Genomic DNA, 11347 nt, shown 5'->3' on the forward strand with positions numbered 1-11347 from the left:
CCCTACAGGGAGGACTCAACAGCACAAGAGAGGAATCGCCTCTAGACAGGGGACTTCCAGTTCTCCTTTGTCTGTAGGGTGTTTCTGCTTCCCAGCTTCAAACTGAGGACTGGGGACGGTGGGGCACTGTGAAACTTTGCCAGTGCTTGGCCAACGTTGCCTGGGAGCCGATGGTTTGAAGTTCCCACCCTGGCGGGAGCACATCAATGAACTGGAGTGAGAGGAACTCTGTGTGTGTGTGAGTGTGTGTTGGCAGGGAAGGGAGGAGGGGGCTGAGAGCCCAGACCCGGAGATCGTGTTCTGCTCTGCCCGGCTCCCTGGCAGACCCAGCATTCCTGAGGATTCGGCCTGGTGGGCACCTAGGGGCCCGGCGCTGGCGTGCAGCCCACTGTTGACCCATGGACCATCTGAGCGAGAGGATGAAACCTAAGCAATCTGAATGGCCGCCTCAAAGACCGACAAGAATGTGAAACACACCCTGAGCGAGTGTTTAATATGATCCCAGGCCATTCTTGGCTTCCGGTCTAAAATCTGCGAAGCCTCAGCCTGGGACTGAACTGCCAGCAGCAGGCAGCAGCCTCTCCTCCGGGAAGGAGGGGGTGGGGGTCCCTCCAGTCTCTCAACCCAGCTGTCTCAGAACTTCACTTCTGTGGGAAGGGTCGTGCCAGGGTGCCAGGGGCCTGCCTAGCCCACACACCCCCAAGCACGGATGATGCTTTCACTCTTCCCAAAGGTGGGACGGAGGCTGGGGCCTGCAGAGATGGAGTCTGCAGTGGGAAAGCTGACACCTGCCTGTTTGCTTTGAACCGAAATTCCCTGTCAGGTGCCTACTTCACTGCTGCCCCCTCCCCGCCCCCCCGCCCATCACCAAGGCTCCCCCCCACCCCCTGTCCACCTTCACCTCCAGGACCTCTACCCAAGTTGCACAATTACATTCTCTCCCTCCCCCTCATCACACTTAATCCTCTTTCTCAATCTCCCACATTCCTTCTTACTCCCTCCTCCTCCCAGCCACTCTTAGCTCAACCCCCACTTTCCCACCCAGGTTTAAGCCCCCCAAAAGGCTAACACTTCTGGAATCCTTCCCCCAGAAAGCTTCTCTCAAAAGGTCTTCAGAGTCCTTGGCAATAGGTGGTTGGGGTTAGGACTAAAGAGGAGGTACGTGGTGCCAAGATCCCCTTCCCATGACCATGGCGATTACCACACAGGATGCCAACTTGGAGGAGGCAAAGATGTCCCGCCAGGACAGCTGTTCTCTGACCCGCTGGGACTCTCCCGCCTCCGTGGAGCACCCACCCCCCACACACCTGTCTCTCTAGGTTCCTGGGTTACACTCTGGCAAGCACAGCCAGAATTCCTGAACAACCCCACCCCCATGAAGAGGCAGCCACAGAGGAGAGACTTCCCCCACCCCTACCCCCGCCCCCAGAGGGTCCAGGGAACCTGGACACAGGGGCAGATGCAGGGATGCTGCTCTGCCCTGCCCACCCGCACTCCAAGACCCCATCCGCCAGCCTCCCCCTGCAGCCTCTCTTCCTCCTGGGCCCTGGAAAGGCGGGTCAGCAGAGAAGTGGGGTGATAATGGCCACAGTGGCAAGTGGATTCTCATGAAAACACGCGAGCTTCGCGTAGGGGGTGCCCAGAGCGCCCCTCCCAGGCCCGGTTTCAGGAGGCGGCTTGGGGAGACTTTCTCCTCTGGAATCCTCCTTCTCCGACAAAGGGAGCAGCGGCTTCCCTGCCAGGCATCCCCTGCCCGGTCCCTCCCCGCCTGCATCTGCTCAGGCCTGTTGCTTCAGCGCTCGCGCTGCACAGCCGCGTCCCCGGCCGGCCCCGCCGCGCATCCGGGGCGCTTCAGCCCTGGAGGCCGCCCCCACCCCTCGCCGGCGCTTCCCCACGGAGGCCCGGCCCTTCCACACTAGACAGCTAGGCGGTTTCAGGGAGTCCCTGCGTCCAGGAGGACCGTCTCCATACCCAGGACCCCGCAGTGGCGACATCCCAGGGGGTCGCGGGCGGCCCTGGGGCGCCTGAGGCAGAGCCCGGCGCCTTTTCTGGGAGCTGGGGCTGCGTGTGGGCTGGGGCGGCCCCAGGATTTTTACAGCGGAGGACTTAGCGTCACCCCGCTCTTCAGAGGGTCTTCGGGTCGGGCCGAAGCTGGGGTGCAAGCCCAGGACGCGGACCTACGCGCGCGGACGTCCCCGCAGGCGCTCTCGGAGGGCCGGGGCGCTCGCTGCGCGGCCGCCTCTCGGTGACACCCCGCGCGGGGCGCGCACAGGGTGGGCCCGGTGGGCTCCAGACGCGGGAGGGCGGGAGGGCGGGGGCGGCCGGCTCACCCGTGTCCTGGCGGAACTGGTTCATGGACTGCAGGTCGATGATGTAGGGCGCCAGGCGGCTGTCCACCTGGCCCAGCACCACGCTGCCCCCCGCGCGCGGCCCCGCGCGGACCACCGCCTCGATGTGGTGGCTCACGGCCGGGCTGTAGGGTCGCCAGCGGCCGTGCTCGTTCAGCCATTCCCAGACCACCACGGCCGAGGCCAGGAGCATGGCGCGCCCGGGGCTGCCGCGGCGGCTGCGCTGCGGTGCCGGCCTCCGGGGCCCGGCGCTCCCGCCCTCCTCCGCTTCCTCCTGCGCCGCCGCCTCCGGGCCTCGACCGCGCCCCCCGCCCCGCGCCCCGCCGCCCCGGGCAGCCTCAGCTCCGGCCCATGGGCCCCGCCCCGGCCGCGCATCCACCGGGGCCCGGACACCGGGGCCGCCTGGCTCCGAGCGCGCGCCGCCGCCGCCGGGCTCCGCCGCTGCAGCCGCTGCTCCGGGGGGTCGGGGCGCTTCATGCAAATGCTCCGCTCCCGGCAAACGCGCCCCCGCCTTGCAAAGCCGCCCGGCGGGCGCGCGGCCGGAGCCCCGGCGGCCGCGAGCTGGGACGCACGGCCGGGCGAGCACCCAGCCCTGGCACCAGTTGCGCCTCGAGCCCTGCAGACTCCGGGGTGGGATCCGGCCGCGCGATCGCGCTCCGACGGGCACGCCGCGCACCCCGCCCCGCGCTGCTCCCCCGCCCGGGCGACAGCTCCCCCTCCCTGCGGCTCGGCTCAGCCGCTTCCAGAAGGCATCGCCCCTCCCCAGCGGGGCGCACTAGCAAACCCGCGCCCGCGGGGGGTTCCCCAGAACCTAGAGGCGGAAAAACGACCCGCCTTGACGCAGCTGTCGCCCTCCGCCTCTGGGCGACCCCCCCCCCCCCACACCAGGGATGGATTATTTCTTTTAATGCAGCGTGATTAGTGGCCGGTACGCGAGCTCAGACACGTAGTGTCTTCGGCTCGTGCACACACGCGTACACTCACTCGCGCACACACGCGCCCGCAGCTCCACGCCCTCCCTGCTCCGGCTCCTATTACCTCATCCTCGTCCGCATCCCCGGCTGCCAGTCAAGGATGCAGAGACACGCCCCCGGCCCCTCGCGGGGTGCCCTGGACCTCACGCGCCCCCTGCTGGCCCCAAGTGGCCAGTGCTGACCGGTGGCTGCACACTAATTACAGCTCAACTCCAAGCGCAGCTCTGGGGACCCTCTCCAAAGGGAGGCAGCACTTCGGTGAGTGATGGATTTATGTATCTATGTAGAAAGCAAAGTGACTGGTTGGTTGGTTTGTGGCTCTGCTAAACCTCGTCAAAGTCAGAAGACACACGGTGATGTATTTATTCTGTAGGATTTCTGTGACCAATAAATGAGAGACTTGACAGGCACAAGTTAAACTTGGCCATTTTCGTTGCCAGTAATGTGGAAAATGATCTATAATGGGTGGATTCTGACTAAAAGCACAGGTTGATGTCAGATTATATGTTAATCTAGCCAGCAAACACAAACATTGTTCTGCTGAGATTGTAACCACATAAACAGTGAATCACAAAATCAAGATCCAAAATAGGACATGGAAAAATGAAAATAGATTTTGTTAGGGATTGGAATTATAAATCTCATAATCTTCATAATCTCATGATTATTGTTTTAGAAGATTTGCTTTCCTTCTCTCTTGCTTTTCTTGAATTACAGTTGTCTTTTCTCCCATCATTGGTATTTTCCGTACTTTTCTGCCTTAATCTATTTCCTCCCAGAGTCCTAACTATAAAGCAAAAGGAAAAACAGCACACACATTCTTCTTCAGGTGTCTTAAAAGCACCCGGCCCAAGGCTACCTCTGTGTTGGGAGCCTGCTGACCTAAAGGGAGCTGGAGTTTTTGTGTATCCAAACTTAGTTCTTTCTGTTCGCCTTTCCAGAAATCTCCCCAGAATCTTTCCAGAACCTTCAGGCAGCCTCTCCCTGAAGGCCAGACTCAATCAACACATTCATTAAAACACTGAATTTCAGGGATTGCAGGGCAAAAGGAAAAGGAGTTAAGGATACTTTGATTAATCCTACCAGAGTCATCATTATTCCCATTTCACAAATAACAAGGCTTAGGGAATTTAAGTTGTTTGTCCCTGGCTACCTCTTTAGCCAGAGGGGAAATTGGTGTTCAAAACATGGGCTTTAAAATGGAAAAAAAAAAAAATACACAGTTCAAGAGTTGGGAAATTCACTTTAGATGGTTTTACATAATTTGTATATCATTAGAATACCTTTTCCCTGGATATATCAAAGTCTTTACAACATTAACAAATATTACTTTGTAAAAATCCAAAAGAAAGGGCTCCTGGGTGGCGCAGCGGTTGAGCACTGGGTTGCAAAGCTGCCCGCAGCCTCTGCAGTGCCGGTTCCATCTTGGGCTGCAGGGCTAGGGTCCACATGGCACGCAGACCTCTCCTGCCTCCCGCTGCTCCCTCAGCAGTGTATTTTGTCAGTCTGCCTGTCTGCTCTCCGCAATGGCTCTGGTGAATTCTCTCACCCTCCCACGCTCTGACTGTACCTCAGTGCTTATATAAATAAATAAATCTTAAAAAAAAGAAAACTTTAGCACCATAAACAATGCTGGCTCCATAACAGGTAAAATGACGAGGAACGGATATAATAAGAGGCAAAGTACATGGTAAAGTAAAAGTGTTTCGATGTGAAAGAAGGGAAGAGAGAAAATGAGGACAGAGTTGTATAAGAACAAAAGCAGAATTGAACAAAAGGCAATATAAACTTTTATTGAGTTATTTTACTTCCCATCATGATATTTATTTTACTTCCCATCATAATTTTACTCCAATCATGAGATCTAGAGCATGAAGACTACTAAACTTTCGTGCGATCTGGGTAAATATGGACCCAGAAACTATTAGTCATGTTGTAAGGGGTTGCTACAAGTATCAGGGAGAAATAGCACCTGGCCAAATAAGAGGGCTGGTGACAAATGTTAGATTGGCTGTTGTTTTGTTTTGTTTTTTTGAGAGATGAATGGGAAGGGGGAAGAGACTGGTTCCTATAAATGTCCACTTTGATTTTCTATCAAGTCTTCGTGTATCTGCCAAGTTAAACTAGTAGAGTATTACAGTAGAAAACAGGCCAAATGATATGAGTTTGTATGGAACCTATTTCATTTGCAAAAGAAAGTAAATATATAGGTAACTTGACAGTAGTAATCAATTACAGTTGTAAAATATATGTATTTTGGATAAGAGGATTTATAATTTATAAAAAACACACTGTCGAAAATTTCTTACTATGTCAATATAATGATGTTGATAGTAACTTATAAATATACCTTAGACCTTCTGAGACAATATTAATATTAAATACTCTGTAACATAAATGCCTGAAAGCTTCAGACATTTCATGTTAGTATCCAAACTGTATCTCCCAAATTGCTTCCTGTTCCCTCCCATAAGTGGCACAGTAGTCTTTAAATGATGTGCCCAATTTGTAATTTGGAATATGGGAGTTATAGTAAAACGTCACTGATTAAGGCTGACTGGAATGAATTCACTCTGAATTGTTCAAGGTGTAATTTGATATTATTCCAAAAATGCCATCCTCAATCCTCTTCTTCGCTCACCATTTCTACATCCTTTGGTAAGTATTCAGAAAGATCTACCTTTATTTCATCAAACCATTGTCGTCCATCTTCACAATGATAAATATCACAGAGGATGGATATCATAGATGAGCCAAACTCAATGATACTATTCATCCCTCTTTCATCTATAAAAGCAAAGCCAGCATTATGAATGGCTACCAACGCACCACTTGAATCAAATACTGGGGAGCCAGAAGAACCAAAGTAAAAGAAGGTGTCATAGGTAATCACGTTGGGGTTGTTAACTATTCCCTGGAAACTCTTTCTAGTGTACATGTGGACAAATGGGCCGCCGTTTTTGACACGTTGTTCACATTTTTCTTCTCGCTGACTCAGGGGGATCACAAAACAGTGATCAATTTCTTTCGCATTTCCATCTGGGTGGCCGATGATATATACCAACCCATTAGGTGGTGTAGAATTAAATTTATCACATAATCCTGGAGAAATGACTTGTGCATTCTCCTTCAGTTTCAGAACTGCATAATCAAGAGTTGCATCAGATTTCAAAAATGATGGATCAATGTAAAAGCAGTCATTTTCTTGAATTGTGGTCTTGTAATAATTGAAAGTCACCTTTGCACTTCGACTAATTATGCTGTTCCAGTCACGGACCTCTATTCCTTCTCCCACAAGCATACGCAATACATGCTGGGAAGTGAAAATGTACGGCCATTTGAAAACAAAACAGGAGGCATGACCTCTTCTCCCGTTGTTGTCCCATTCCATGAACCCAACTGAGTCAAGGAGAGGATGAACAAGCTTTATGACTGCGCCCGTAGTAAAGCTCTTTCTCTCTTTCCCAAAATTTGTTTTACAAACTTTGTAAAAAGCCTTTGAGTTTTCCTCATCTTTCCTTAAATAAGCTATCATTTTCTGACTTTCCGTTCTCAAAATGGGGTACTGCTCCACAAGTGCTTCATTCAATAGAGTGGTGTTCCTGTTCTGTGGCTCAGCGTTCTCAGTCGCGTTAGCCCTCGTGAGCCTTTTCTCAAACTCCACCTCAAAGACCCTTTCCTCTATGTCATCCACCAGCTGTGTGCTTTCTAAAATGGTGTCGGCATTTTCAATGAGTTTCCAGCCATGATCCTTCAGAAAAGGAAGCAATCTGCCATCCTTGCACAAGGCCTGCCTGATGGTTTCTCCTTTGAAAGCGTAGATGCAGAGTTTGCCACCCTTTCTGTGAAGTCCGGGGAATTTCACGATCTTTTTTCTCTCCTTCCCGATGGCATGAATATAAAACTTGACACACTCGCCTGACCCGTGGTCAAATCGGCCAAATATCTGATTCTCTTTCTTATGCTTACTTTTACTTTTGACAAATGTAATTTCCACATGGCAGTTTTCAGGCAAACAACTCAGGGGCATCCCTGGGTTGATGGCCGCATCAATGCCTTTTATGCCTTGTATCAGAATCTCTTTGCCTTTCTGGGAATCAATCTTTTTTTTTAAATCCTCACTCTCATTGGTGAGCACCTCGTACAAGCTAGCTCTCCAACTGCCTCTGACCTCATGTGCCCTGCCGTCTCCACAGCTCGCCAAAGACACCTTCAGTGTCCTAGTGGTGGGACCTTCAGCCTGGAGGTTAGTTTTGTCTTCTGGACATTTTTCAGAGGATGTTTGTGGAAGACTGGGATCATTCTGCTGGGTTTTGCCAACCTACAAAGAAATGTTAAATCATTAAAAACTCTGAATGCAACCCTCGTCTTTGTACAAACTATCTCTCCAACTGCCTCTGACCTCATATGCCCTGTGGTCTCCAAAGCTCGCCAAAGTTACCTTCACTGTCCTAGTGGTGGGACCTTCAGCCTGGAGGTTAGTTTTGTCTTCTGGACATTTTTCAGAGGATGTTTGTGGAAGACTGGGATCATTCTGCTGGGTTTTGCCAACCTACAAAGAAATGTTAAATCATTAAAAACTCTGAATGCAACCCTCGTCTTTGTACAAACTATCTCCCCAACTGCCTCTGACCTCATATGCCCTGTGGTCTCCAAAGCTCGCCAAAGTTACCTTCACTGTCCTAGTGGTGGGACCTTCAGCCTGGAGGTTAGTTTTGTCTTCTGGACATTTTTCAGAGGAGTTTGTGGAAGACTGGGATCATTGCTGGGTTTTGCCAACCTACAAAGAAATGTTAAATCATTAAAAACTCTGAATGCAACCCTCGCCTTTGTACAAACTATCTCTCCAACTGCCTCTGACCTCATATGCCCTGTGGTCTCCAAGTCGCCAAAGTTACCTTCACTGTCCTAGTGGTGGGACCTTCAGCCTGGAGGTTAGTTTTGTCTTCTGGACATTTTTCAGAGGATGTTTGTGGAAGACTGGGATCATTCTGCTGGGTTTTGCCAACCTACAAAGAAATGTTAAATCATTAAAAACTCTGAATGCAACCTCGCCTTTGTACAAACTATCTCTCCAACTGCCTCTGACCTCATATGCCCTGTGGTCTCCAAAGCTCGCCAAAGTCACCTTCACTGTCCTAGTGGTGGGACCTTCAGCCTGGAGGTTAGTTTTGTCTTCTGGACATTTTTCAGAGGATGTTTGTGGAAGACTGGGATCATTCTGCTGGGTTTTGCCAACCTACAAAGAAATGTTAAATCATTAAAAACTCTGAATGCAACCCTCGCCTTTGTACAAACTATCTCTCCAACTGCCTCTGACCTCATATGCCTGTGGTCTCCAAGCTCGCCAAAGTCACCTTCACTGTCCTAGTGGTGGGACCTTCAGCCTGGAGGTTAGTTTTGTCTTCTGGACATTTTTCAGAGGATGTTTGTGAAGACTGGGATCATTCTGCTGGGTTTTGCCAACCTACAAAGAAATGTTAAATCATTAAAAACTCTGAATGCAACCCTCGTCTTGTACAAACTATCTCTCCAACTGCCTCTGACCTCATATGCCCTGTGGTCTCCAAAGCTCGCCAAAGTTACTTCACTGTCCTAGTGGTGGGACCTTCAGCCTGGAGGTTAGTTTTGTCTTCTGGACATTTTTCAGAGGATGTTTGTGGAAGACTGGGATCATTTGCTGGTTTTGCCAACCTACAAAGAAATGTTAAATCATTAAAAACTCTGAATGCAACCCTCGTCTTTGTACAAACTATCTCTCCAATGCCTCTGACCTCATATGCCCTGTGGTCTCCAAAGCTCGCCAAAGTCACCTTCACTGTCCTAGTGGTGGGACCTTCAGCCTGGAGGTTAGTTTGTCTTCTGGACATTTTTCAGAGGATGTTTGTGGAAGACTGGGATCATTCTGCTGGGTTTTGCCAACCTACAAAGAAATGTTAAATCATTAAAAACTCTGAATGCAACCCTCGTCTTTGTACAAACTATCTCTCCAACTGCCTCTGACCTCATATGCCCTGTGGTCTCCAAAGCTCGCCAAAGTCACCTTCACTGTCCTAGTGGTGGGACCTTCAGCCTGGAGGTTAGTTTTGTCTTCTGGACATTTTTCAGAGGATGTTTGTGGAAGACTGGGATCATTCTGCTGGGTTTGCCAACCTACAAAGAAATGTTAAATCATTAAAAACTCTGAATGCAACCCTCGTCTTTATTTTTCCTTTCAGTATGCAATGTACAAAATTTCTCTAGGAAATTCAGAACTAATCTCAAAAGGCCCATGAGCAGAATTAAATCGGGATTTAAATTAGGATCCAGAATAACAGCTGAGTTTCTTGTCCTATCGATCAAATAAATCTTAATTACTGTTATACTGGTATATTTTTCTGAGATATAAGGAAAAAACACCTTTTGTTCTAAGTGCATCAAAACCAGAGGTGCTTAAAAACCTGCCAGCTGTCCCATAGTGTTATTCCAGGTCTTGTTTATTATTTTCAGCAATGTAATTTTCCTTTTTCCAAGTATGCTGACAGATCACAGCAAAAACGTATTCTTAAGCACCAAAATCACAAAGGATCAGTTACCATGTTTCTTACATTAGAACCATCATAAGTTAACTAATCATTGGGTTGAAAAATATAGCTCTTTTAATAATAAAAACCCTGACTGAACCAACAATGATCAGGCAAAGAACCCAAATTTTCTCATAGAATTAAACTCAAAATCCTATTAAGTGATAATAATGAATATTGCCTTTATCAATTTGTTAGAGCAACTGAGGGGTAGACAGTGTGCTTATCAGTGCCTTTCCTAGGGTCACAAAATAACAAGAATTAAGTAAATATCAGAACTCAAATACGTATTAGTCTAATACTTCTATTAGACTGTATCATCTTTTTTGGGGGTAAACTTGATATCCATAACTCCATTTTTATAGGGCATTATCTTAAAAATCAAGGATGGGATAGGAATAAATAGGAGATTGACCAAATAATAGACATTCAATAAAAATGAAGGACATCTGGTTCCTCTGTCTAAAGATTCAGAGTCCCCACGCCGTAACTCAATCCGGCTGATGCCAGCAGAAATGGGCTCACATGCCAGGGACGACCCTCGCTGGTGATGCAACAGCCAGGGCTGCTGTGAAGATTCAACATAACATGTGTCACAGTACCTGGCAGACATAGTCATCCATTTTCTTTTCTCTTGGCATCGAATGGGATGCTCTGGCGCTTCTCAAACTCATGGTAACTTGAAAATGAAAAGACAGTTCAGCTGAAACAATGATTTCAGAAGTATGTTCATAGGTTTGGGTTAACTGCAAGAGGAGATGATCCCCACATCTCACTTTCTCCCCTTCGCTCTAACTTCACTGTCCTCAGAGATGATTCGAAGTAGACAGTTATTCGCCAACATAGAGTCACCTCAACACGAAGACGCCTTTTTAACAGCACTGCATGTCAGACACTTACCACTTTATAAACTCATCTCCAATCATGGGCCTCCCTGGTGGGTACAGGGGCTAAAGTCTCAGTGCTATCAAGCTATCTCCAGCCACTGCAGCCTGAGTTCCATCCCCGGCTCAGGAGGTGACCCACATGGTTCAGCGGACCTCTCCTGTCTCACCTGCTGCTCCCCTCAACGTGTATTTCAGTAGATCGCCTGTTTTGCAACCTACTCTGTCTCTGGGAATCCTCTCACCACTGCACCTCTGGCCTGGACCCAGTTCCTGTATGCATAAATAAATAAAAAATAAATCTTAAAAAAAATCTCCAATTGCCCAAGGTACTATATAAAGCAGGCATCTCTGCATTCTGCAAATGGGCATCTGTGTGGTGCCCTGCCAAAGGCCACAGCTCATGCCAAGGTGGGATCCAAATGCAGCTACAAATACCCCTCAGCAGGGGATGAGTCAGAGAATTCAGCCTGTGCTCTGACCCAGACATCACAACGGGCCCATGTAAGATGGAGACAGCGCCGGGGGAGGGAGGCTTACAGGGAAGCGGATGGGAAAGCCCCATGGAGGCACAATGA

At 49.5% G+C, this 11347-nt stretch overlaps 1 protein-coding gene and 1 long non-coding RNA gene across 3 annotated transcripts; both read right to left on the bottom strand.

The window, feature by feature from the left end:
- Window positions 1-5678: 5678 nt before the first annotated feature.
- On the bottom strand, window positions 5679-8085 carry LOC129144642 (serine protease FAM111A-like). Its single transcript, XM_054699145.1, has 4 exons — window positions 8077-8085; window positions 7956-8024; window positions 7764-7874; window positions 5679-7643 (listed from the first exon to the last, which is right to left on the bottom strand). Exons 1-4 carry the CDS (start codon window positions 8083-8085, stop codon window positions 5943-5945), a joined length of 1890 nt encoding a protein of 629 aa, XP_054555120.1. The 3' UTR covers window positions 5679-5942.
- On the bottom strand, window positions 8086-8750 carry LOC119253855 (uncharacterized). Of its 2 annotated transcripts, none has more exons than XR_008553353.1 (4): window positions 8680-8750; window positions 8451-8561; window positions 8221-8331; window positions 8086-8102 (listed from the first exon to the last, which is right to left on the bottom strand). It is a non-coding gene; the product is annotated as an uncharacterized LOC119253855 (long non-coding RNA). The 2 variants fall into 2 exon arrangements; XR_008553354.1 differs by having other exon boundaries at window positions 8412-8561.
- Between the last annotated feature and the right edge of the window lie 2597 nt (window positions 8751-11347).

Source organism: Talpa occidentalis, unplaced genomic scaffold (assembly GCF_014898055.3).
Source record: "Talpa occidentalis isolate TD23 unplaced genomic scaffold, MPIMG_talOcc4v2.1 talOcc4.2124, whole genome shotgun sequence".
Taxonomy (NCBI): domain Eukaryota; kingdom Metazoa; phylum Chordata; class Mammalia; order Eulipotyphla; family Talpidae; genus Talpa; species Talpa occidentalis.

Excerpts from the sequence above, each read along its gene's own strand:
- LOC129144642 (XM_054699145.1), bottom strand. Across the intron at positions 7,875-7,955 it reads GAGACCACAGGGCATATGAG|GTTGGCAAAACCCAGCAGAA; the intron begins GTCAGAGGCAGT and ends ATTTCTTTGTAG. Across the intron at positions 7,644-7,763 it reads CCACCACTAGGACAGTGAAG|GTTGGCAAAACCCAGCAGAA; the intron begins GTAACTTTGGCG and ends ATTTCTTTGTAG.